Below are 27,972 nucleotides of genomic sequence, written 5' to 3' on the forward strand. Positions count from 1 at the left end.
CGAGGGAGGAGAAAAACCAGAGTCTTGTAAAGCTAAAGTTATGTCAATTTAGCTTTAGTACATAGCTTATTATAATAAAGCAGGAAGACCCCCGAAAAATAAACATGGTGGTTGTACATGTCCCGCCCCTCCAGCCCCCCAAAGTCTAGAAGGACTCTGGTGCGTCCTTCTTGTATGTGGTAAATTTCGACTTAGTGTGTGCGTTCCTCACTATCGCTGCACGACACACGAGCCGGTTACGTCATCGCGCCGTTCTTGGTGTTGAGAAGTTGGTAAATATGGTTTGACCTCATGGTGGAGAGAGAGGGGGAGTGGAGACAAACTGGATTAAACGCTACCAGCAGTAGCAGCAGGAGGAGGAGGGCGGCTAGTAAATAACCTTTAGCTCCTGCTGTTAGCACACCGTTTCCCCAGATAAAGAGTATCCTCGGGAAAGTGCTGCTGCAGGTCAAATAAACATCGGCTGCTTTGACTCCTCAGGCGGGCCACCTTATCTGATAAGACTTGGGGAAACCAGCAAAGAGCCCACACGACAGCTGCTGGTGAGTACCTATCGTGCATTAGCTGCTAATTATTATGTACGCAGTCAAGTATATTTTTGGTTGGCCTCGTCCGCTTCTCGTCGCTTCAGCCTCAAACCAGCTGAACGTGAAAAATCCTGCGCAGCGGCGTGCTGACGTGCCTGCCATGACCATGGCTGCCCCGTACTTGTACAAACTTTGTCAAGCTGCAGACCGAGCGCTAATTTATTCGGGACATTTGGAAATCCGCTCAGGCTATTCGCAGCAGCCGTAATGCTAGTTTTAACTCCTTAACGTGGCACGAGTTTGTTGTTATGAAGTCTCGTGCACGCTCGCCTACGAGGAAGTGAGTTAGGAGGAGTTTTAAAAGAACAACTGTCGTTTGTTGTGCCCTTGCATTGAAAGAAGAGAGGCTGTAGTGTCTCGTTACGCTGTTAAAACGTGTGTTAAAGCTTAATTCCAAATGTATACGTTTTTGGAAGAGCGTGCACCTAGTGACTAGCATATGTTTATTTCAGGTACTGCGGGAAAAATAAAATTTCGCTTATTTGGCATAAACGGAAGTCAATTGTTGACACTCGTGTACGTGTTTTCGTTTCGGTTAACCTTTAACTGAAACTATTGTTAATAGTTTCCTGTAGTAGTTGTGCAACTTTCATATCTGCACAACATTTTAGAGCAATCGTTTCAAGAATCAAACACTCTAAAAACATATAACACATCTATTACTATAGATGATTATAATTTTTGAGAAGTTTTCTTTTTTTTTTTTTTAATGTCAGTCCCAGTACCCATCATCACCTCGATGTTATATTATTGTTTAAAGTTTTAGCTGTTATATATTATAATGTGTGTCATAGTCTCTTGTGATATAACTAATAGCATTAATCTGGCCAAAAATCTAATAAAATAGAGAAGCATGCTTTCCCATTTTACCATGTCAGATTATGTACACATAAAAGTGAGGTAGGTCAATCTAAGCCTCTATGAAGTGCTAACAGATAAAAGTGTAACAACTGGCTGTGATTGCATTATTTTTTAATACAGGAACTGCCTTTGATTGTGCAGTTTATTAAAATGGGAGAGACTCTTCTTTTCCAGGAGTCTCGCAGGGCGACGTGAGTTTATTCACGTTTCCTGCATAAACAGTGGTGACGCCACTGCAAAGATAACGGGAAACATTTCCCACTCTTGGCTCAGGAACACTTGTCAAGGGCAAGTGATGGTAGACTGTCAGGAAGCCATGAGGTGGACTGAGCAGGATTCAGACGCTGACTAACACTGTTTGGGCTATTTCGATAACGGTGAGACAACAGCTTGAGCAGCAGACAACAGCTGCGGCTTAGGTGTGCATATTTGCCACACAGTCAGTGTGCTGTTACCAAAATCATACCTTTCAGTTTCCCTCCTCTGGAGATGAGGGCTCGGGGCCCACACACACAGGCCACACACCGACTCTGGCAAATGGGAAGTTGCTCAGCCGATTAGATTTGGCAATAAAATTACATCTTAGTCACAGCCAGAGAAAAATCAACGGCACTGAAATGAATGTGGACCAGGGCACATTCTAAGCCAGAAAAAACCCCTGAAGTGTTTCTGAATCTTGATTTTATAACCGTGGAATCTAAGTACAGTAGGAGATTTTCTTTTACAGATTTAGGTCTAAATAAACAAATAAGAGATCTTGGAAGAGGCACACTGTGGGAAGTTAAGTTTAAGATGGCACAGCTTTGTAATTGGAAAGAGAGCGTTGTATTTCTATAAAATCAAAGACTGAAATTACCTTAAAAATTAGATGAATTAGCTGTACCCTTTATAGCTATTTCAACTTTCAAACTTAATCTTTAAACTTAATCTTAAACACTGTCAAGGAAAATGAGCATTCAGATTTCTCAAGCATGATTATTCCAGTGCAAATATTACTAATCTAAAAAAAAGAGAATAAATCCTATCACGTCTTTCCACAAACTCTTCATTTCTTCCCCTTCCTCTTGGTGCCTTGTGTCACAAAGTATCCACCATCTGAAAACAGAGCAGCCCTGAAGGAGGATGGATGACCCACTTCTGACTCAGGCGATGTATGTGCACTGCTTCACATACACGCTTATTGATATATTGCGTAGATTCCTTCAGCCACAGCCCCAGCAGCTTTCTCCACAGGCCCAAATCCTCGCCGAGCTGTTTTGCAGCCTGTTGTCACGCCCACAAAGCAGCACCTGTAATATTGTAACAAAAACAGGCAGCAAGCTGTAAGAGGTAGGAATGCAGCGGTGGCTCTGTTGTTTAGATAAGCCTGAAACAGACCCAAGTTTTATTCGTGTCTCAACTCAAACTTGAGATTTGCTTTCAAGCGTTGCCATCGCATTTTAAAGGCAACAGCTGTAACGGCCTGTAAAGATAACCAGGTTGTTTCCTGAAAGGAAGATGCGACATATTTAGATTCATAGAAAACCAGCCTCGTTGTCCCGTCGCTCGGCATAAAATATGACGGTGAGCCTCGAGCATGAACTCAACACGTGCACAGAAATAGCTGAAAGATTTATCCCTTGCTCTCCTCCCGTTTTGTTTCCAGTGACATTTTCAGATGCAGCACTGGACCACATGCACGCATATTCACAGCTTACGAGCATTCGCCTTCCCTTTCTTGTGCCTCCGTGTGCCCAAACAGGGATCGGAGGTCATGGGTATTTTTAGACAGAGTATTAAAGTCCTCTCAAGATGTGACAGCTGTGTATGTTTGTGAGTGTTTCCGTTGGCAGTGACTCGACAACGGGTTTTATTTCTTTCCATTTGCCTTCTTTGTTTCTATGGTCTTTTTTATCTTCCCTGAAGAGGTGAACTGACACGTTAAAATCTCCGACTGCTTTGTATCGGAGCTTCCAGGGGAATCGAAGGATGACATTCACCCCACATTTTTCTCTGTTTTGTTGTCTTTCTGTCTTCTGTTTGTAGTCCATCATGGCAGGTGATATGATGTTGCTAATGCGAGGCCTGGCTAAGCTGAGCCAGGCAGTCGTAGAGACTCAGACCAACACCCTCCGCAGTGGGACAGGTATGTTTCTGAACAATATTCCCTGTGCTTTTATCTTTCTGTTTCTCTGGTAGTCATGTTCCCACTTTACTAAACCAGACATTTCAGTGTGGGACTTGCAGCGACCCCAAAACTGACTTTCATTCAAATGATATGAGGCAGAGCCCAGTTAAATCCCCTTCCCTCCGGGAGGAAAACCAATTCATTTGCTTTGTATTGACTGTGTTTTGTGTGAAGGTGACTCCTTCTCGAGTCTGCTGATAGGATAAGGAGCCCAGAGCTCAGCGTTTATCAGGAGCTAAAGGAAGAGAAGAAAATGGTTTGAGGAGGCAAAAGTCACAGATGTTGGACACCAGCAGGGTTCAGGATGAGAACACAGAGATCCTGACATCCCTGTAGCAAGCATTTTGTCACTGATAAATGAAATATTCAAATTGTGTCAGTTTTATAGCCAAAACATGTTGACAGGAAGTTCATTTGTACTGTAGTGTAATGCACCCAAAGTTATAAGTAAATGTTTGTAAGTGCTTGAACTGACTTCTATCTACAACTTGATAACAAATAGCGAGTGTACTTTAACGTGGCATGTCTAATTTTCAGGCAGCTAAAGAATTTTTGTTAGTGTTTCAGTGCTTGTTTGGTTTGGAGCCCAACTTGTAATGTAATGTTAAGACTTTCATTGGGAGTGACCAGGATGGACATAATTAGAAATGAGCACATCAGAGGGGCAGCTCAAAATGAGAGGTTTAGACACAAAGTTAAAAAGGCAAGGCTTGGACATGTGCAGATGATGTTCAAGGGTGTTTAATATGGAGCTGCCAGGCAGGAGGAAAAGAGGGAGACCTCACAAGAGATTCATGGATGTAGTGAAGGAGGACACGCAGAGGGTTGGTGTGGCAGAGGAGGATGCTAGGGATCAGGTGAGATGGGTGAAGATAATCCTACGGTGGCCCTGAGAGACCAAACGCACTGCAACTTAAGAAAAGAAGAAAAAGCGTTTTTGGGGAAACAATAACATGACAGAAGAGCTGTGGAAGGGATAAGTGATAAGCTAATAGCAAACATGTGTCTATAGTATTATATATATATATATATATATATGAGTCATGCAATGAAAACACACATTACCTGCATCTTTTTCTTGATCACAGCACTGACGAACCCTCTGTTCTTTTAAGTGTGTCCATTTCTGTCACTTCCTCAGCTGTTCTGTCACATTATTATGTCCCCAAACACTTCTGTTGTGTTTTGTGTGGTTGTTTTTGTTTTTCTATTTGCTGTTGCTTTTTTTTTTTTTAAATTGCAGTGTATTTGACCCTGTCAGGGTCATCGCATGATCCGTATGAAAACAGCACATGAAACATTAACAGATTTCCCTAACGCATGTAGTTATTTACTACATTTATGCTCCGCCCATCTCTGCTTAGATTAGTTGGTTGTTATTTGGCTGTTGAAGGACATTGCAGAGAGCCCCCTGGTGGGCAAACTGTGTAATGTCAAAAGTCATTACATGGTTGAAGGCTGTTTCTCCATTTCTTCTTTACTTTTATTTCAATTTAGTAATATAAATGCCGCCACTGATAAATCAGCAAATAGCCAGTATCATACAATAAAGTCAACCCACCGATAAATCGATTGGGCTGTAGTCTTCCCACCAGTGGATCTCAGATTGTGACACAGTGGGGTGTGTCTGTATTAAGCTGTCCACTGAGGGCAAACAGAATCGTTTTATGATTGACGACTTTGGAATCATTTTCTAAATAACAGCACAGTAGTCTTGCGTAAAAGGACATCCTAAAGCTGTTTTGTAACTGTTGCTCAAGTTTTAAAAGAAATGAAAGTTTTACAGTTAATAAAGTAAAAGGAGGAATTGGTCCAGGAAACAGGATGGCCACAGGAACGTAGGGCCTTCTGCAATATTCAGTTGACTATTTTTAACCAGAACACTAAGATGCATTGTTGATAAAATATTAATACAATAGTTGCTTTATTATTAGCAGAAAACAACTTGAAGTTTCCTGTATTTGTATAACCAGCCCCAGGAATAGGCGCTGCTGTCCAAAGTGTCCAATCAGCTGCGGAGCAAGGCATCTCGGCAGCCATGGTAAAAATCCAGGTTTGTGCAGATAATACTGTGTATTTTAATAAATGTCATAACGGTACTTTGACTTTGTTTTAAATGTATGCATTTGTCTCTAAAGGAAATGTCCGGCCAGCAGCAAAGCTATTCCTCAGAGTCCGACTTTGACTTTCCTCCAGATGACAGCACATTCAACGCTTCAGAGTTCAGGGATGAAGGTGCAGACTTCACAGTGGATCACTCAGGAAGCAGCGATGACGCAGCAACAGGGGCGAAGCATGCCAGTGGGGAACACTCAGTATTTGAAGGATACAAAGACCCCAGCAAACAGTTCAGTGGGCACACCAGATCCTACCACCAAGATGTGAGGTAAGACTGGTTGTGCCATAAACGAGTCACTGCTGCCGGTTATGGTGGATTAAGGTAATTCTCTTTCCTTTCTCTGTGGCAGACTTCTTAGTGGACGTCAGCTCTACAACCACAGAATGAAAAAACATGTGTGGAGGCAGCTTTACTTTCAGCATCCTGTCAGTCAGTTCAGGAGCTACCATCAGGACCCATCCACGATGGGGGGATTGACGGCCGAAGACATCGAGAAAGCTCGAGAGAGCAAGGGGACTGATGGAAAACCACATAAACAGATGGTAATTCCTCTTTCTCATTTCCTGTTCGTTGAACACAAATATACTCGTGTAAACGCTTAATTTCTGCTATTGGTTTCAAATTTTAATGGAAAGTCACATTGCGTTGTCTTCTTCAGCTGAGTGAGAGAGCCAGAGAGAGGAAAGTGCCCGTGACCCGGATCAGCAGATTGGCCAACTTTGGAGGTACAGCATTACACTGCATCTGAGTCATGGATGATTCAGTGGATGTTAATATCTGGCTGTATCTGTAGTCGTGCAAGTCTGCATATACATCAGCAGCAAAGTAAAGCTTTGTGTGGCTGGACCTCAGCTTTTAATGGTCCAGATGACATTTATTGGATCCTACATTCAAACTAATATTTGAAAACAGGGGGATTTTTTTGTGTGTGTTCTTTCTGATTACACAGAAGTCAAAGTGAGTCTCTATTAGTTGAAAGATCTAGTTGTGTTGGTGAAATGTTGTCTAATTGTTGAGCTTTCTTTGTGCTTAATAATATATAAAAACTGAGTTGGTAAAATTCTATTCACCTAATCTTTTAACCTCCCACTTACCTTTTTAGATGAGGTCACTGGTGTTAAGACAGTACTAATAAATTCACGTGGACTACATAAGGCCATATGTAAATGGCAGCGAATACAAAAACAAAGCCCTTAAAGGAACCAAAGTAAACAAGACATTGAGAAATGTGTGTAACATGCTTGTCAGACCTTGGAGCCGCACTCAAAACAAAAACCTCTAGATATGAGGTCAAGCTTCCGCAGCCTTTTCTTTAACTAATCTGCTCCTGTTGAGATAAAAACATGCCCTGTTAGGCAGCTACAAGCTGGCACAGCAAGACACCGGCAGCCTGAAAGGGAGTTCTGCAATCGTGCAGCCATAAAAGGAATGAAATGTGTTTGACTTTGTAGTGCACACGGCTGTTGTTAATCTACTATTTCACCACGTTCACAGTTTTCCATTTATTGTCTGTGACACATTTAATGAATAAATTAATGCAGTTCAGTTATATACATTAAAGAAAAAATCAAAAATTTATTTTTAAAATGTAACATTCTCTGTCTGGTTTACAATATACTCACTTGCCACTTTTTTACGCACACCATTATGAGGTTGGACCTGTTTTTATTTTTTAGAACTGTTTTAATTATTTGCGGCATAGATGCAACAAGGTGATGGAGACATTTATTAGACATTCTGGTTAGAATTAGACGATCAAATCTCACAGTTTCTCCAGATTTGCACATCCATGATGCGAATGATCCCGTTCCACCCCATTCCAAAAGTGGATTGTGGTATTTAATGATGCATGGAAGCACAGATCCAAGAATGGATCTGTGTTTTCATGTTGTTTACGCTAAATTCTGACCCTACCATCAGAGTGCTGCAGCAGAAATCAAGACTCATCAGACCAAACAACGTTTTTCCAGTCTTCTTCTGGTCAATTTTTGGTGAGCCCACGTAAATTGCAACTCAGTTTTCTGTTTGTAGCTGCAAGACTGGCACCTGGTGTGATCTAAGACTGCTGTAGCTTAGCTGCTTTAAGATTCAGTGTGGTTTGCGTTCAGAGATGCTTTTCTGCATACCTTGGTGGCAGCAAGTGCTTTTTTTGAGTTATTGTTGCCTTCCTGTCAGCTCAAAGCGGTCTGGCTCTTTTCTGACCTCTGACATCAACAAGGCATTTTCAGCCAGAGAACTACAGCTCTCTGCATACTTTCTTTTTTTCCCACCATTCTCTGTAAACTCTAGAGACGGTTGTGTGCTTTAACTCACCATTCTTCCTGATTCTGATACTCAGTTTGAGCTTAAGCAGGTCATCTTGATTGCTGTCGTTGACTTTATTGACTGATTAGACATTTGTGTTAGTAATCAATTGAGCGCGTCTAATAAAGTGGCTGGTGAGTTAACCATTAGCCAAAGGTTCAATGTGTATCTTCCAGAAAATGACTGAAGTCATCAGCCTGCTACTTGTTGACTTACCTTACAACACTAGAGGCTAGCTGCCTGACGTTGGATGACTTTCTTGCTAACCTTGTTGCTAGCAACATTTGTGTTTTATTTTGTTTCTTTGTTTTTGTGTTGTTTTTTATTGTGGAGTTCGTGTTGCAGTGTGAGTTCACCCTTTTTGTTGACGTTGGTGATTAGGGGACGCAATTTCTAAGCTAACATTAGCTAATGTTGCTAGTTTTGAACATTGAGAGCAGAGGCAAGGTCCTGAAAAAAGACCTCAGCAGCAAGCATAAACACTTCAGAGGCAACAGAGAGCGCTGTGGGAGATCAGCTTTTACATTCTGTTCACACATTAATAGTACAAGACATTTAATACATAAAAAAACACTTCACATTATTCAGTCAGTAAGTTTAAACATATCAAGTGTCTCTTCTGATCCTCCAAATTGTGCCACGACAGGATGTTTTTTCAGTGCTAATCTTACTCAAGGCTCTAATGTTCACACAAGCACAGCAAAGAGCTCGCAGCTAGCCTCAGAAGTAGTTTAAGAGAACTGATCGGCAGCTTTTGTGTTAGGAACTTCTCCTCAGACAGATGATGGATCTGTCAGCAGGAGGCACAGAGTCAAACCGAAGCCAGAAATGTGAACGCGAATATAAAGTGGACAGAAGTGAAACATGAACAGCCTCACATAAGTCCGCATGGACCATCGACACTGCAGAATTTAGCCACAGCTCATTCCAAACAAGTTGGAATTGCAGGGAGCCACGGCAGGTAGAGAGCTGAGATGATTCAGCATGTTGACAGCGGTAACATTTAGAAGGTGTTGAAAAGAGGAGGCGATGCATGAGCCTGGCCTTGACCCCGTCCTTCACTCCCCTACAACATTTGGCAACAAAGTCAGACAAGGCAAAAAGCGCTAAACCGATTCATTGCGTGGCATCGGCCTCCTTTCGGCGTCACCTTTCAAGTCACCGTTTCCAAACGTTTTGCTGACAGTGCAGTTTGGTTCTGAATACCAAATAAACTGACGAGAATAAGCACCGCAGTCATTTTTGCAAACACGTTGCTTTTCTTGAGATCGAATGATGGACAGACACTTGTGCGTGGTCTGGAAAACAAAATATGTCACTCAGAGATGCTGCTAGAAATGCTGATCTCTCTTTGGCTTGACAGTTGCACATGCTGACATCATACAGTTTTATAGGTACAGTCACGTAACCGGCTGCCTCATATTCGGTGTTTAAATCTGTGCATTGCAAATCCTCTCTAAACCAGGAAACAAAACACATGCACATGACATTACTGTGAAAGGAAAAGTTACACACACACACACACACACACACACACACACACGAAGCAATGATGAATAAGTGCTCAGTTGACTTGTATACATGACACTGAAGCACACCGCGTCCCCATTTGTCCGTCCACCGCTGCCTCTCTGCTTCAGAGAGGCCGCTGACTAACTGATTATGTAACGTTGAGTTATGTAAGTTAGAAGCAAGCTCAGAGGAACTTCACAAACAACCGCCCACTTGCGCAAACTCTTTCTTTTTCTTTTAATCCTCTAATTTCTAACATGATTGAGTTTTTCCAAAAGCTTTCAGTTTTTTTGACATTATTTCCACATGCTGTGTTGGATGCAGCTGTTACCACTGCAGCCATTGCCAAATACTGACACGATCAAAAGCTTTATATGCTTTCTATTTTTGTCATATTTTCTGTTGCATATGTTTTATTTTGATAGGAGTGATAGCAGTTGCAACAGATGGCCTCGTTTAGTCAGGTTATTTACACTCATCACAGAGCAGAGGTGACGGTCCCGTTAAAGCCGCAGCCTGTCCATACTCTGATTTACTAAAAGGATTTTTTTTTTTATACATACGCTGCATGATTTGTGTTTTACTGTCAGTGTAGATGTGAGCTTTGTTTTGTTCTTTTCATCAATTAAAAAAAAAAACAGCACAACACCATCAGATGACGCATTCAGTGCTTTAAAATGTGTTGTATTTGTGTGTTAATGATGAAAACGCATTGGTCTTTGTTGTTGTAATACATTGGTATGTGTTTTGGTTTTTCTGTGTGTTTGCACCAGGTCTGGCTGTAGGTTTGGGTATTGGAGCTCTGGCAGAATTCGCCAAGAAGAGCATCAGACAAAACGGCGCAGAAGGTAACACTCAGAAATGCGCACACGCACACACACGCCTAAGTGGCTCGAGCAGTGAGCGGGATTTACACGTTACAGCTAAGAAATGGATGAAAACCTTACAGTTTGCTTTTAAAACACTGGTATATTTATTCATTTTTTACATGACGCTTGTTCTTAACAGTAGTATACACAGAAAAAAATCTTAGTAATGTTGTGGTGAGGACTCTTCACAGTGCGTTTGTTTTTGGTTTGTGGTAACAACATGCAGAGATTTTGCAGCAGCATTCCTATGAATTGCCCTCAGCACCAATCCCTCTTGCATGTTATTACATGTTGCACACTTCAATTAGGCCATCTCCCTCACAGCCTGCCCCCTAAACAGACGTCCCTGCTCTGCTTCGTCAACCTGCTAATCCTGAAACACAGGCTAAGCTGAAACAGAGCGTACAGGCGTAAATCTGGCATTTATGCATCTGTTTGTTGCTATTTATTTTTTGTGTGCGCTTTAATCCCAAGCACACACTGAACACGTGTGTGTGTGTGTGTACGTGTGTTAAATCTTCATTAAAGCCTCTGAAGGCAGCTTCAGATGTACCAGAGCGTACTACCTGATGACCTACTGACACACGTACACAGTCACACCCCTCACACATTGGTACAGTCAGATCCACAGTGCTGCGTCCCATTTACCACAGAAGTCGGATACCGGAGCTGCGAGTAACATCACTCCCAAGATATGCGTGTTCTAGCAGTAAAGCTGGATAAGGATAGTCACATGCATCACTAGCAGGACGGCTCAGCTCTTCTTTTTTTTGTTTTTATGCACTGCCAGTGTTCTGCATATAGCTTATATAGCAAGTCACAAATACACAACAGTAGTCCTGCACATTGCAAATACGGGGTAGGCTTAAATGTAAGGACTCTCTAAAAATTGTCCATAATTCCTAAATGTTGCACGAAATATTTCTGTTAAATCCTTGAATTAAAACGTTTGTCCTTCAGTCAAATCCTTGCTGCCTTATTTTAAATTAATTGTGTTGCTGCATAGAAGTAAAACAGTAAATGGGACACAAGAACTTGTGAACCTGACTGTGCACACAAGCACAGACCAGTCTTGACAAAACTTTGCAGAAACATTGCCTACTTCATATAAATGTGAGTGCCCACATCTGTGTGGCGTATACAAATCCCACGATCATATATATTTGTAGAATTGGGCACGACGACCTTACGACTACTATCACAGTGGCCACTTTTGTTGATGTTTAGTTTCTGCACGGCCTACATTTGTTACACTGTGGTCAGTGCAAATGTTTTAATCTTTCTGGAGCAGATTATCAATCAAGTTATCAAAATAAGCCTCAATAAAAATGTTCAAAGGCTAAAAAAAATAGCAGAGGAGAGCAGACAACTATGTGGGGATAAGTTTAAATTCAAAATATGTGTCACATGACCAAACAAGCACTTCAGGTGCAAAATCTGTCTGTATGGAAAAAAGCAAATACATACAAATACTTAATGAAATCTGTGAAACTTACAATTAAGAAAAGTAAGTATGCTTTTACAGTTATTGTTTATTGACCTGCTGATTGGATAAAACACTTAATATGCATCACAAAATGCACTACATGCAAATGTAATACTTTTTTTTTGTCTTCAGGTGAAAACAGGAAAGCAGTTCTGGACTCGAGCCCTTTCCTGTCCGAGGCCAACGCTGAGCGCATTGTCAGAACTCTGTGCAAAGTCAGAGGAGCTGCATTAAAGTTGGGACAGATGCTCAGCATTCAAGGTGAGGGACGGACATAGTCGCATTGAAATTTAGATTAAGTTTTCTGCTTGTGAATAAAAAGCATTCCTTACCCTGCCTTCTGTGAAGGGAAACGCTCTATATACAATCACAGTTTTCAGACTGATTATTGTGGTGCAGGTTAGCTTGACCGTGTGCTGTAGTAGCTGAGAACTTGTAAACTGACTAAGAGTTGGTACAGAGGACTTTTTGGTGAGCTTGTTTGTTTAGTTTTTTTGCTGCGGCTCTGTGTTGGCTCTAACCTGCATTTAGGTCAGTGCTTGTACACAAACAGATAATCCGAGAGCGAGGCCAGCGGCAGTAAACAAAACGACCAGTGCGTTAATGAAGCCGTGTCAGGTAACAGAAGTAAACCCATCATCACAGCTTTGTTTAGCTCTGTTGCTACCTCTGCCCAACCTTGACTTGGTGACCTTTTCCTTTGGTATTCGTGCCATCTTTGCCTGAACAGTGCAGTGCAGTTTCAAAAAAGACCAGGTCAGTCCACTGTGCTGAGACCTGTTGAGCAGTGTTACCATGTCTCTCAAGTGGTGACAAACTGCAGTTTCGAAGTGTGGCTGGGTCAAGGGTTAATGTAATATTCTGTGGGTGGACACACACAATCTCTCTGCTCTTTTCACAGAAAATGTAAAAAGCTGAAATGGATATTATTATAATAATAATAATAATAATAATAGTCTGCGGTTGACTATATGCAGAGGATAGAAATCCTTGCAGTCTTTGCCCTCTGCTGACATTTATCTGCCATGGCAGGAATGCAGTGATGGGCAGATGATTGTGTGTTCAGCCATTGTGCTCTTTTAGCACAGCGGTCAAAACGGTGTTAACCTCGAGAAGTCTGAAACTGTTAATAAAGTCTTTAATCCTGGTTACATATATCTTCTACAGCGCCGGCCCAAGTCAACATTAGACACTGGCATCAGTTTACACAGTCGAGTCTGATTTAACTCGCTGATTATGATTATGATGTGGTTTATTGTACTCAAGCAGTAAAATCAGGCAATTATTAAGAGTATTAAAGCTTGATTGCTGTATGTGCTCTTTATGTAGTATCTACCATTTTCAGTCCCATTAAACAAAGTACTGAACTGTACTTTTACTACACATTTTAGTAGGAAACTACACAGTAATTTAATCTACACATTATATCGATGTGTCTGGCTTAATTGTTTATGATAAATTGCTGAGTAATTGCACAATTACATTTGTGCTGTTACTCTATATTCCGACTGCTTTCACACTCACACTGTGATTTTTGCTTTTGACAGCTCAGCTTGTGTTTATAAGCGGACCCACAGCTTTACAATCAGCTAGCAAACCGTTGCCTTTGATCATTAACTCATGTCTGTAAAGTTAAGTTGACTCAAGCTGCAAGTATAAATAAAGCACGTCTGATAAGAACAGGTGACCCACAAGCCAGTCAGCTGAAAACGGCATTTCTCAGTCTGTATTTGATGCACGTTTCTCTCAGATTTCTCACAACCGGCTGCACTTAAATCAACGAGAGTCCTCTGACTGTAGCGAGGCACATGTTCAGTTCTGCACTACAGTCACTAAGAGCAGGATCTGTGTTTGTGCACTGGCCTGTGAGAGAGAGGGAGAGCTGCCCCTCACACACTGGCTCAGAGAGAGAGAGAGAGAATGTTTTTTTGCATCAGTTTTGCATCACGCAGTGTCTAAATGTTACTTTGATCTTTGATGATTAGGCTCTGGTGCCTGTTTCGTACGTGTTTCAGCACCCACTCCTGTGTGTCGTTCACATTTTTTGGGTTTTTTTTCTAAAGTAATGGTGCCGCTCAGGTTGCGTTATGCAACACAATATGGCAGTGAAAAAATAAGCAAATGGGTTTGCTGATGTTATCACTCTGACCTTATTTAACAAGAGTTGAACTTGGATCATTCTTTTTGCTCAATGATTGCTCAAAGTTGTGGGTAGAGGAGCATGTTTGGATTATTTTTTTTCCGTTGGTTTGTTTTTCAGCTTTTATGAGGGAAATAGCAGGTAAAATGTTTGAGAACCACTTAACGTAATCTGTAATTAAAGATCTCAAGATGTTTTTATGTTTCAGATGATGCTTTCATCAATCCTCATCTTGCCAAGATTTTTGAGCGTGTGAGACAGAGTGCTGACTTCATGCCAATCAAACAAATGACAGTAAGACTGATAGTTATGCCATTTCCTCAGCAACTTATATTTTATTTAATGATTTGAAGTAATGAAGTAGTATTACGTTGTGATTCCTGCCCCTGGCTGTTTTGGAAGACTTTTTTTCCAGTGATGTTGAAATCCTACTTGCTCCTGTCTGTCTGCAGAAAGCACTGAATAGCGATTTGGGCCCAAACTGGAGGGACAAGCTGGAAATGTTTGAGGAACGCCCTTTTGCGGCAGCGTCCATCGGGCAGGTTCACCTTGCACGGATGAAGGATGGCAGGGAGGTGGCCATGAAAATACAGGTTAGGATAAAAACATGTGACACTGCGTCCTCGTGTTGTCAACACTCACTTAAACTTGCATGCATACAGGAAACGCATAATCTGATTATCAGATGGCTGCGTTTCCTTACAGAGGAACATGTGAGCTAGTTATCTCATGCTTTTACTGAATAAAATAGTTTTATTGCTGTGCTGTTTATAGTAAATATGATTGTGTGATCAAATTAAACAAAGTGTTTGAATGTTTTTCTCTCTGTCTGTTGTCTTCAGTATCCTGGTGTGGCTCAGAGTATCAACAGTGATGTCAACAATTTGATGACGGTGCTGAATATGAGCAATGCCCTGCCTGAAGGTGTATACACACACACACACACACACACACACACACACACACACACACAGCATCCTCTTCATCTCCCCGTGTCTGCTTCTCTCTACCTGTTTCTGAGTTACTGTTTCCACGACTAGTCTAATGTTTTTGTCCTGTTTTGTTTGTGTCTGTAGGTCTGTTTCCAGAGCACCTGATAGATGTCATGAGAAAAGAGCTAGCCCTGGAGTGTGACTATATTAGAGAAGCCCAGTGTGCAAGGAAGTTCAGGTATTATGCAGCAAATGTTGTTGTAATCTGAAAGCCAAGCTTGAGAAATATTTTTTCCTTTAATTAAATTACTAAAGAAAATAATTTTTAGCTCATATGGCCAAAGGATTCGTGAGCTCATGCTATGGCAATTTCCTAGAATTGCTTTTCCTGGGGCATTGCTCAGATTTTAGTGACCACCTAATAGATCTTCACCCAGATTGTGGTCAAATTTGAGGTTCTGAGTGGATTTGAATTTCTACTAATTTAGCAATACACTCGACCGATGACAAACTTATCACTTTGTTTCCATATTTCATAAACATATCTTAAATCCTGGATTTCTAAAACTCAGTCTGTGTAAACCTGATTTAAGAAATAAAAGGTGTAGGGTAGGGCTGCTCGATTATGGCAAAAATGATAATCACGATTATTTTCACTGAAATTGAGATCTTGATTATTTGACGATATTTATTTAACAATAACAATGTATTGAATAATGACTTTAAAAAATAATATAAAATAGTGTGCAAATACTGATAACAGTGCAAATGTTTGCAATATAAGAAATAAATGAAAAATGTAAACATCTATGTTTAGTGAACTTTGCAGTGTTGCTCTGTGGTGCAGCTACGACACTGTAGCAAAGTTTACACACTGTGTCTACTTGATCCACGTCTGACTCCGCGAACCCATAAAGTTTTTTTACCTCTCTTTTCAACCAACGGCAGTCACTCTCCTCTCCAAATAACTTCTGCTTAGCTTTCCGAGCTTCCCTCGGGTCCTCTTAATTGTTGTGATGCATGTTCGAAATGCAGAGAGGTGCTCTCGATTTGCCACACGGAGCAGCGCGAGAGTAAAGCACGAGGGAGGGGCTAATAATCGGCTCAGTCATCGTAATTTAGATTAAAATTCGATTAATTGAGCAGCCCTAGTGTAGGGTCTAGCTGTCATGAATTCACATGCAGGAATCTGAGCCTAATGCTATATTACACTGGAAATGGGAAATCAGAAATCTTGAATTCTGCGTCATGATCAGCCCCTCAAGTGGAACTTGCCACTTACAAAAGTCTGAGAAGTCCCACCAACTCCAACTGCGTGATTCCAGCAGGATAAATGGCAGTAAAGCTGCAGAAGTTGTATTTGTGACTCTTTAATTCAGCGAGGCACAGAGAACCGACCAGGCTGCAGCATTGCATTGTGCTCCAGGTATTGTTAGCGATGGCTCCACCTGGCTTCAGAGCGAAACAGAGCCTGTATTCGTACTCACTGGAACACAGTCACCTCGTGTGTGACAGTCATTCCCAGCTCCAAGATCTGACTTCCAAGTTAAAAGGAAGGCTGCATTAATCTATGTGCTGGGATAAAGTGGCCCGTAGACCTAACTGTCATGCCAGTGACGGCACACTATCGTACTCGACTGAATCCCTGATGCACTGATCGAGTATTTGAGCTCACATCACGGCTCGATTCTCCTTTCTGTTCTTTCTCCACACTGTGCAGTCTGCTCTCCGTCACCCCTGAAACACTCGGGTTACACAGATATAGTTAGCTTATTCCATCCCCCTTTTTAAATGTTCGTTGCTTGGGTTCAAGGTCAGGCTGACTGTGATTGCTAGCCAGTTTTATATATAGACTTAACACTCTATGTGGAGTGTTGTGTTCTTAATTTGTATTTCATGTGTTTTTGTAACTGCTCTTGTCTGGCTCAGGGAGCTGTTAAAGGACCATCCGTTCTTCTACGTACCAGAGGTGATCGACGAGCTGAGCAGCCGCCATGTTCTCACTACTGAACTCGTTCCTGGATTTCCCCTGGACAAAGCCGAGAGCCTCTCTCAGGAGCTGAAGAACGAGGTACGGATGGTTATGATTACACAAGTTAGTTTGTGCAGACGGAGACATTCCTTTCTTAGTTGATCCCAGTTCAGTCAACACACTAAACACCACAAAAAAAGCAGAAGCGAGTACAATCTGGCATGTGTTTCTTTTCAGCAGGTTGAATGTATACCTTTGTCTTTTCTTTCAGATCTGCCTCAACATCTTGACTCTGTGTGTCAGAGAGCTGTTCGAGTTCAGGTACATGCAGACGGACCCAAACTGGTCCAACTTCTTCTATGATCCACAGGCGCACAGGGTGAGTTTCAGTACAACCTGTTGTGTGTTGTCATGAAGTTTGATCAGCTGTAAATATAAGTAATATGAAGTTGGCAGTTAATGGGAAGTGGTAACTGCCGTGTGCTCCTCTAGGTGGCGCTGTTGGACTTTGGAGCCACGAGAGGATTTGATCAATGTTTCACTGATGTCTACATAGAGGTGAGACCAGACAGCTGCTATATAATTATCATGAATGGTGATGATGTATGCTCTTTATGGGGCTTCACTAACCTTTTCTGTGTTGATCTTCTGACTGTGGGACGTTAATCTCAGATTATCAAGCCTTAAATGACTTTAGTAACTCTTAATGCTTCTGCATACCAAGACTTTTTGAACAATTTCTTTCATTCTCTCAACTTTGGGGGATCAGTTTGGGTTTGGCTCCTTCTGTTTCAACATGACTCATCACCAGTGCCCAAAGCAAGGTGCATATAGATATGGATGAGCGGTGTGGAAGAACTTGACTGGCCTGCACAGAGTCTTGACCTCAACCTGATAAACAACCTTTGGGACAAATTAGAGTGGAGACTGTGAGCCAGGCCTTTTCATTCAACATCAGTGTCTGACCTCACAAATCTTAAAAAAAAAAAAAAAAAAAAGGTCAGAAATTCCCATAAACACTCTTAAAGCCTTCACAGAAGAGTTGAAGCTGTTATAGCTGCAAAGGAGCCGACATCATATTAAAACGTATGGATTAAGAATGGGCTGTCACTCAAGTTCATATGCATGTGGAGACAGATGAGCGAATCCTTTTGGCAGTACAGTGCAGGTGCAGCTGTAATATTTCTAGCAGTAATCCAGAGACAGAGACAACATAAAGTTCCAGTAGCTGTACATCTCCCCTCAGGGTTTACGGCTTAGTTTTTTTCGCTGATGTTGACATTTTGTTACTCACACTTGTACTCATTTGCCTTTGATGATTGGTGAACTCGATCTTAATGCCAAATCAGAAGGTGTTAAAAGACCTTAATTGTTCATGGCAACCCAAATCCTCGCAAGAGATTCGAATCTAAATTTGAATGAAGAAAAAGAGAGTGACATGTGCGACCTGTGTGTGTCCTGTGCAGATAATCCGTTCAGCTGCCATGGGCAACAGGGAGGGAGTACTAAAGAAATCTATCGAGATGAAGTTCCTGACCGGTTACGAGTCCAAGGTAATGATCTCTTTGAGCTTTTTCTGCCTGCTCTGCTTTAGAAATGATGGCTCTGGCACTGTGGAGTAGCCATAAACAAGTACATAAGAGTTGTAAAAGTGTGCAAATATAATGTGTTAAGCATGTGTTTTGGTTTGTTTAATTTTTGGTTTTTTTTTAACTTGTGTTGTCCAGGCAATGGTGAATGCCCACGTGGATGCAGTGATGATCCTCGGCGAGGCTTTTGCCTCCTCGGAGCCCTTCCACTTCGGTTCCCAGTCGACCACCGAGAGGATCCACAACCTCATCCCGGTGATGCTCAAACACCGGCTCACCCCGCCCCCCGAGGAGACGTACTCGCTCCACCGTAAGATGGGCGGCTCGTTCCTCATCTGCTCCCGGTTGAATGCTCAGCTGCAGTGCAGGGAGATGTTCGAAATGTCGTATCAGAAGTACTGGGAAGGCCGCACGCCACCGTCTGACTCGGCATAAAACCAATCAGTGTTTGGAATTATGATGGACTGGATGGGGGGGAAGGGGGCCAACAGAAAAGTGCCCATAGATACCAAAACGGAGGAAAGAAACTGTCGTCGAGCACCAGCGTGTTGGGCATCCAATGAAAAGACCCGCATACATATCAACACCCATCATTTTTGGTTCGAAAGAGGGAGCAGCAACATGGTGTGCGTGTTGCGTTTAAGGCCAGAAGAAAAAAAGCTGTAAGAGACAAGAGTGAAGGAGAGAAGCAGCCTTGTTTTAGGTGTAAACTGAGTGTAAAAAGGTTGAATTTGCATCTCTTGATGATTTCACGATGATTCTTGCATCTTATGTTGCTGTGTTTTGTTGAGCTTTGGGATAAACTGTAAAGTTTGCTCTTTACCGTAAATGTCACAACATTGCATTGCGTTAACTAAGCTTTAATTTTAGGCCAGAATAACAATGCAGGTATTTCTGCTTCTTTTTTTAAAAAGCACATTTAATAATTAGATATTATGGCTATAAATAATAGGTATTGGTCTAAAAGCAGACTGCAGATAATTACAGTCTTTTTTTTATAAAATAAAAATAGAGATGATGACAATTATTCAAGCATTTTGCTTTGTTTTGTTTTTGTTTTTTGTTTTTGTTTTTTAAAGGGGGTGACAAAGTGATATTTCTCAGCACTTACACACAAGAATGTGTGACTTTAGCATATGTATATGTAGTATACAGAATCTTGTGTATTAATACACTCTTGTGTATTAATGCAGCCAGACAGTACTAAATGATGTTGTTTATAGCTTGTAGCTTCTAAGGGAAATTGTTTTGGGAATGAGATTAAGTCAAGCTGAATTCACAGGAGGATGAAAGTCTCTAAATTTAAATAGGTTCTGTCTTCTTATTGGGTTTTAAACAGTGTTCATATGGACTAACTAGCCAAGTTAGCATTATTGTTGCTCAAAATTTAAATTCTGTCAGACATAATTCAGATTTCCTGAATCTGAATTGGGTTTTTTTTCCTTATTTTCAGTCAGAAACTAACAAACCACATGGATCCATGTTGCTCTCTGCTTAGAAATTAATGTTTCCCAGAAGAAACCGGTCATAGCTCACACATCAAACACTGGACCTGAATGTTCACAAACTACCTGGATGGGAAGCGCTCGTCCTGATAACGCACAAGATCAGCTCGTGGGCTCGGCTCGCTCCCGCAAGTCAGTAATCTCTCCACGCCTCCTTGGGTGAAAAATCCTCCTAACTGGTGTGTGACTGTGAAAGTTCTCTGTGATCTGCTGTGTGAATACTGTTATGATGATATGATGATATGGTGTGAAAATGGGGGGGAGAAAAAAAAACAAGGTGCCTGATGTTTCTAGCAGATGGTTTGTAGCTAGAAATCTCTACTTTATATTTCATATTAAGCATCGCTGAGCAGAGGGTTTCAATTTTGTAATCGAAATGCATTCTTAACTGAACGTTGTAATAAAATATCGAATGAAAAGAGTAAATGTTTGAGCTACTCTGGTCGGGGTGTCTCTGTGTGGGTTTATGTGTGTGCGTGGTCCCTGCTTTACGTTATCGCTGTTACCCAGGCATATGTGTGTATAACCCAGATTTTGATGTGTGCTGGCCCCTTGGTTAGGTTGTAATCGAGTGAAAACACAGTAGAGGGAGAGAGGTCATCTTCCTTATTTAGCTACGTCTTGGCCAGCAGTGGAGGAACTGGCACAGAGCCTGGGAAATGAGAAGGCACGCTGAAATATTCAGACGATGTGAACCCGCACACTTAAAATATCCGAGCAAATAAATCATGCTGGTACCCGTGCACAGGGAGGTGAGTTGCTTTGGGGTGAGTGGGCGTCGATAGACACACTCTTCCTCTATGAATTTGCCCTCTTTGTGATCATTTTTGTCTTTGTTTGGAGAAACCCAAACCTATTGCAAGTAATTTCAGTTAACTGGGGCTTTCATCTTTCAGTGTGAAGTGCACGAAGAACCTGATGTAATTCACTAAATATCCAGCACACGGCGCTGCCGTGTTCTCCCACAGCGACTTCACAGATCAGCCGCTGGAGTAGGGACAACATCCTGATGAGAAAACAAAACATAAGCAGCCTGAAGCCAGACGGATAATTATATGGAACTCAGCTGGCTGCAGGTACAATATTGCTTTATTAAAAATATCCGGTGTGCAGAGGCGGGAGAGATTACACACAGCAGCAGTGATTAAATCAGGTGCGTGTACTTGACACTGAATGCTGTGTGTGTGTGTGCATGAGAGATTCATATAAATGCACACATGAAAGGTCATAAATTATACCTCTGACCCTGAAGCATGTGTTTATTGTGTTAGAAAATAGCCAAACAAATTATACAACAATTAAGTATTGGTATGGAAAGCTTGATCAGGGTTTTATTTTGTTAAATCTAGTCAAATACAGTCTGCTTGTATAAACCATTGACTGCTACAGTCAATGGTATAAACAGTACTGTGCAAAAGTCTTGAGCCACCCTTTGTTTCTGCACGTTTTGCTAAGAAAAAGGAAAATGGTTACAGTGATATAATGAAAACTAAGACCTGTTGACACTGACTTTCAGTCCAGTTCTTGTGTAATCTGGAATACCTCAGCCTTTCTCCCTGTTTCCCTTCTTTGACGGTGGCTTCCTGATGGCCACCTTTCCACTGAGGCCATTTTTGGTCAACAGTAGATGGATCAACTAATGGTCCAGTTCATCACTCGGGCCCTGTACCAGATACCAGCTTCCTCAAGGACACACTGCATGGCATGCCGAGATATATAGGTTTTTAGCTAACACCTCTCTGAGAACTGCCTTGTTAGTGCAAAAAGGCTATTTTATCCCCATCAAAGGGTGTTATTTTTGATGTTTTGGGCTGGACTGAAAATGAGTAAAAAAGTACTTACTGTCCAGAGGAAAAAATACCTTCAGTAAGCCTAAAAGCCGAAAAGAAATGTTAAAAAATTAGGAGTGCCTCAAGGCTTTCACACAATACTGTATAATAATGTTAGAAAATCTATCTGAACATCCTGTCTATCAAACTCAAAATACTTTTTAGAACTACTTTATAAACCCTGGCTGTGTGGCAGTTGGTTAAGACGGGCATCCAGCATCCATGTTTGGATTAAGACGTTTTTCTAGCCCACGTAGGTGCTGTGCTTCATCCCAGTGCCATGAATGTCTGTACTGACACTCCAACTTGCTGAGCTGAAAGAGATTTGTCTCAACTGTGGCTGTGTTTACATTACAGAGAGGATGGTGGGCGTGTTAGTAGGATGCCGTGGATGAGACATCTGGTCAGAAAAAGCAAGGGGTAAGAAATCCTTATTTGGTGACCAAAATCAAGTCTGTGTACAATCAAAAAGCCAAACTGCTCTTACTGCACAGCCTTTACCAGGTTCCTTCAGCGTGTTTTTGCACCAGGTTTGTCCTCGTAAGTGTGGAGAAGGTGAATTGCACATTTATTTATTTATTTTTTTAGCAACATGGGAGCTAATTTTTATGAAGTAATCAAGACCTGCACATCTCAGCCTCTAAATCAGATAAACTCTAAATTACCTCATATTTGGTAAACACATTTTAACTCCTGGCCCACATACAGCACATTTGATCTCAAGTGGGCTGGACCAGGAAAAATAATTATAATAACCTGAACAGATGATGACCAACCAAAGATACCTTTAAAAAGTGCAATTTCAACAATAATTAATTATTTAATTTTTAGTAACATTGCTGGAGCACCCCCCTTTTGGTCTGCCAAAATGCTCCCACACTGCCTAAATAATATTGAGGTCCGGTCTCTGGGGAGGCCTATCCACAACCAATAGTCATGTGTCATGATGTGTGTGTTTGAGATCATTGTCATGCTAAAAAGGTTTCCCAATGGTATTGCAGTGGTTCCAGGGGCGTAATTTCCAGTGGGGTTTGGGGGGGTTATGACCCCGCCACCAATAATCAGACCCAAACAATATAACCCCCCCGCCCCCCAATAAAATTATGAATTATCTTGCATAAATAGGCTGTTGATTTTCTTTACTCATTTCAGTTATTACCAGCAAAATAGTTGCATGTTTAATCATCTGGGAATTTACCCAGATTCATTTATTTATTTAGACAGAGATCTTGACCTCCCACCCCCTCCCATTGCACAAGGCGTTGCACTTCTTCTTTTTTCCTCTAATTGTCCAGTTTTCTGGGGTTTGTTTTTTTCTTGAAGGACACACTACACAGCATGGGGAGTTACATCCAGTTTTCAGCTGCTCTTTGGGAATCAATTATCTTTGGCATTTTTTGTAGATTCAACAAAAGAAATTGGGTCTAACTGTTTTTGCAGCAGACTTTTACGAATAAAGTGCCTAAAGGTACATCTTTAAATGAGATCTTTGCAAAATTGTCCGTTGTAAGCAGACACAGCATTGGTTCTTCCCTTGGGTTTGGTGCCTGTTTTATGCTTGAATGATTCATAGTTCAATGGTAAATGGTTTAACAATCAAACATAAAGATGAAAATGGTAAGGTACAAGGCTGGACTGAGAATAAGTGGGAGAGAAAATAAGTCTGGAGAACTATTGCTCAAGACCAGCAGTTCTTGAGCCACTGGTCTTAAAAATGACAAGACAGTCTGGGGGCAAAATATACAGAAATACAGGGTTGCTCAAGACTTTTGCACATTACTGCAGTTTCTGGATGAAACAGACTTTCAACAATCAAGTTTATACTGGAGATAAATGTCAAACATGTGACAGTCTGCAACCAGCAGACGCGTTCAAAAATACGAGTCAAATGAAAGTCCATCCACAAATGATTTATTTACATAAAAATGTAAAGCATAAATGCTGCTTTATGGTTTCCAGATGAAAAACAGAGACTGCAGCTGTTAAACCAGATTGAATGCAGGTGAGACACTCCACAAATATGAAACACCTTTAATTTAGAGGATGAATAACCAAGAAGGTTGGTTAGGTTAGTAGGAAGCAGTTAATAAATGTGCAAGAAGTCATTGTAGTTAATGACTGAGGCATATATTGATTCAACAAAGCACACACCATACAGTTACAAGTTTCCCATATTTGGACTAAAATGACTTTTAATTGCAAGACTTTTATATCTTTTGCCTCAAACTGCTTAATACCGACGCAGCAAAGCCACAAAAATAAGCCACAATCATAAATTATGCAAGTGGTCATTTGACACCAAAGATTCATGCAGAAAAAAAAATACTGTTCTACAATTTAAAAAAAGCATTACATCTATTTAATGTTCCCCCTTAAACACACTAAAGAAACAAAACAAAACAAAAACAGGATTGTGACAAAATCGTTTCATATTTAGATCTATGAAAAGAAACTCCAGCACCACACATACAGAAACACATGTGAGAGAACATCAGTCCATTGTAAGGCATAAGATATTGTCACCATTACAGACATCATTACCATCATCATCATTATCATTACCTCTATGTTCACACACTAACACTGTACGACATGTGCACATTTAAAACATAAAAATATTGGTGTTCGCAACTAAAATACAGAAATCTTCCTAAAAGGCATTTGTCTAAAATAACGAATATCATAAAAAAAACTCAAAGCGATATATCAGCATTACAAAGTATGGGGTAAAAATCACATGAATGAATGAATTTGTATTATTACGAGTCCACTTTTCTATTTCATATGCCATAAGAAATGATTCACGTGTATTTAAAACGCTCTGAGGAGCATTTTTACTGTTTTTCAGCTGCAAACAAATTCCACTGTTAAAATACGGTAAAGTGCTATTGGTGAGATTTGCTATTGTTTAAACTCTAGTCAGTAGTCACAACCACTTCGTTAGGTACACCTTGCTAGTAATGGGTTGGATCCACGTTTGCCTTAATTGTTCGTGGCACAAGTGCAACAAGTTGCTGGAAACATTTCTCAGAGATTTTGGTCCATGTTCACATGATAGCATCACATAGTTGCTGTGGATTTGTTGGCTGAATCTCCTGTCCCATCACATCCCAAAGGCGTTCTATTGGATTGAGATCCGATGACTGTGGAGGTCATTTGAACTCACTGTCATGTTCAAAAATCGATGACCTCGGCTTTGTGAGTTATTCTGATGGAAGTAGCCATCAGAAGACGGGTACACTGTGGCCACTGTGGAGGCTGTGGTCTTTGAACAATACTCAGTTGGTACTCAGGGGCTCAGCAGCCTAAATCTTTGAAAAAAGGCAGGACAGATTCATGCTTTCATGTTGCTTCTGCCAAATTCTCACCCTACCATCTGCATTTTGCAGCCGAAATTGAGACTCATCAGACAAGGCAACATTTTTCCAATCTCCTAATGTCCAATTTTGATGAGCCAGCGTGAGCTCTAGTTTCGGTTTCTTGTTTATAGCAGACATGAGTGGCACCCAGTGGTCTTCTGCTGCTGTGGCCCATGTGCGTTAAGGTGTAGTGCATTCAGAGAGGGTTATTTGAGTTAGTGTTGCCTTCCTATCAGTTTGGCCATTGAAATCTGGCCATTCTCTGATCTTGATCTTCATCTTGACCATGTCTGCATGCCTAAATGGACAGAGTTGCTGCCATGTGAGGTAACCCTAATGAAATGGCCAGTGAGTGATTGAGCTTTACAGTGTAACACTGCAGCTGTTTATTTGCTATTGTAAGGTCATTTGATCATTTCTATCGTAATCTCTATAAGCAGTCTATTAATGTAAAACACATCCTGAAGCAACACTGACCTTGCACCACTCAGTTAAGTGATTGTTGTTGCAGTCAGTACCATTAACAGCTGCACTGAAGACAAATGTCGGTCTGATTCATCGCTTTAAGAGTCTTTATTGCGGTGGCCCGCTCCCAGCTAAACCCTACCACTGCTCTCAGTCACACATCAACGAGAAACCAAACTTCGCATCCACAAGAATCAGGTCTAAGCATAAAATAGCTGATGGTGATTTAAACGTAAGCATTTGCAGTCCCTTAAGCCCTGCCAAAGAAAAAACAGCACTCTATTATAACTTAAAAAATGTACAATAGCCGGCCATTAATGTTCTTCACCGAAGGTATCTGCATTTAAAGTCTTAGTGATCAGGGAAAGAAATAGGGTATAAATGGACCTGATTTTATTAATTATTTCCTGCCAACACACTTAATAATTTTGATCTAGTACGCTGTTTTTCATTGTCATTTACTATATTTTTATTTTTATTTTTTATAGCCTTTTTGACTTGTTATACTCTTGGGTATTTTTTGAGGGAAATAGGGCAATGATGTGGTGCATGAGAAAGCTAATGGGGTATCATGGGAAAGGCTTTATTTGGCTCAACAACTCCACCGCAACTTACAGAGTGATGCACATTTCTCCCCCTTTTAGCCTCAGGACCACTTACACAGCTAAACCACATTCTTCAGTCTCCCTCTTGAACATTGCACACTATCCATCACACTAACGCGCCACTTACGTTTGGCTGCATGTGACACGAAACAGTGAATTAATCAGCTTTAAATGTTTCTGATCTGATTGTTTCAAAAAGGGAGATCGGAGTTTCTAATGGGAGGAGCTGGCGGCTTCCACCGACTCTCATCAACAAATAAACAATAGCTGTTGGAACATGGGCCTGTAACTTTATCTTCATCATAATGTGACAGACAGTGTGTCTTCCAGAGTGATTAATAGTGGGAGCTGATATTTTGAGACTGTTAATTAGATACAGTGCAGGAATAATGTGCTATATCCCTTTGGCACTGATTTACACATTTAAGAGGTATGAAAACTCAAATCAAATATTCATCAGGAAGAATGAATCACTTTTAACTCGTTTTTTTTTTCAGGTTTTTTTAGGCTCAAGCACATCATGTGACCAGCAAAAAAACATAATAGCTTCATTAGCAAGGATAAGATAATCGCCTGGTTGCAGATTTTCTATCCATTGTCATGAGTTTTTACTCAGAGTTGAGTGAATATCACGTAGCATGGTGTTGTATTTTAACCATGACATGGTCCACAGGTAGACGTGTGTTTCACAGCCCGGGCTCATGTGCTGTAATGTTGAGTTTTGGGATTTTTTGTATGAAGATCAATGGACATACAGCGCTGTGGCTGTTACTGTATATCCTGACATTACATGGAGAAGACTGGCGATTTGATATTATAACAAAACTGTAAGGGAAAGGCCACAATACACTAGAAGCTAAGGCTAAAGGTAGTCTCTGATACAACATTTAAAACATGTGATAAAAAGTCCTGGGGCAGCTCAATCAAGCTGCTCACAAATTTTCCTTTATCCATATTTGGCAATTAAATCAAAGAACAATGAAAAAAAAAATCCAACATCACTTTTATAATTACTCAACAAAGTAGTAGTTTTTATTCATTATTAATATCATTATTATCCCTTATATTTCTTGTGGCTGTAAATGCTAAGTATAATTTTCGGCAAACGTAAATGTGACCAATCAGCAGCTAGCGATTAAAGATTTCCATGAAGGGCAGCCTCTCGCTTCACTGTTCATTAATGAATCCATTCATCAGGTCTCGGCTTCTACACGGTGTCAGCTCAAGGTCATTACTAATGAAAAAGTCACCTTTGGGGAGGTCAAAGAGGTCAAGCTGTCCGTGCGACCCACCAGCTAGCATGAGAGCGGCTTCCCTCACACATCCTGAGGAATGCCCTGGTCTCTGCAGCCTGAGGAGGGAAGGAAAACACAAGGCTCTCTATCATTTGGTGTCCCTGCTATCATTTTTAAAAATGTTTTTAAATGCCTGCATGCAATTACAAATCATTCATTTGGAACTGTTGACAGCAGTCATGATTTTACTCTTCATTTCATCCAATTTGGCAAAATTCAAAGCGGAACTTGGCAGGACCCTGGTGGGGACTACCACGAGGCACGAGGGGCAAAACTAGGCTGCTTTGAATCCTGTTGTTGTTGGAGATACTTTTGCACAGCTCTTTCTGCATCTTTTTGCCATCACAGGTGGAGGTGAGCTGAACATACTGGGCTT

General features: G+C 41.1%; 2 protein-coding genes and 1 long non-coding RNA gene across 4 annotated transcripts in view; 2 read left to right on the forward strand and 1 right to left on the reverse strand.

Moving 5' to 3' along the window:
• Window positions 1-20,469, forward strand: LOC146501429 (atypical kinase COQ8A, mitochondrial-like). Of its 2 annotated transcripts, none has more exons than XM_085131855.1 (17): window positions 1-542; window positions 3,474-3,573; window positions 5,589-5,668; window positions 5,754-6,001; window positions 6,084-6,276; window positions 6,393-6,459; window positions 10,324-10,398; window positions 12,038-12,166; window positions 14,254-14,339; window positions 14,498-14,638; window positions 14,888-14,969; window positions 15,122-15,215; window positions 16,907-17,048; window positions 17,221-17,328; window positions 17,442-17,507; window positions 18,416-18,502; window positions 18,677-20,469. In XM_085131855.1, the coding sequence occupies exons 2-17, from the start codon at window positions 3,480-3,482 to the stop codon at window positions 18,971-18,973; spliced, it is 1,989 nt and encodes a 662-aa protein (XP_084987981.1). In that variant the 5' UTR covers window positions 1-542; window positions 3,474-3,479; the 3' UTR covers window positions 18,974-20,469. The 2 variants fall into 2 exon arrangements, with proteins under 2 accessions (XP_084987981.1, XP_084987979.1); XM_085131853.1 differs by lacking the exon at window positions 1-542 and adding an exon at window positions 549-3,355.
• LOC146501430 (uncharacterized) lies at window positions 10,405-11,968 on the forward strand. The gene is made up of 2 exons (XR_014869164.1): window positions 10,405-11,074; window positions 11,224-11,968. It is a non-coding gene; the product is annotated as an uncharacterized LOC146501430 (long non-coding RNA).
• Window positions 19,584-27,972, reverse strand: part of stum (stum, mechanosensory transduction mediator homolog) — a 25,269-nt gene continuing 16,880 nt past the window's right edge. Inside the window, exon 3 of the mRNA XM_085131856.1 lies at window positions 19,584-27,652. Within this exon, the coding sequence (XP_084987982.1) occupies window positions 27,618-27,652 (35 nt within the window). The 3' untranslated portion in view covers window positions 19,584-27,617. The remainder of the gene's footprint in view (window positions 27,653-27,972) is intronic.

This window comes from Neolamprologus multifasciatus, chromosome 15 (genome assembly GCF_963576455.1).
Source record: "Neolamprologus multifasciatus chromosome 15, fNeoMul1.2, whole genome shotgun sequence".
Classification (NCBI taxonomy): domain Eukaryota; kingdom Metazoa; phylum Chordata; class Actinopteri; order Cichliformes; family Cichlidae; genus Neolamprologus; species Neolamprologus multifasciatus.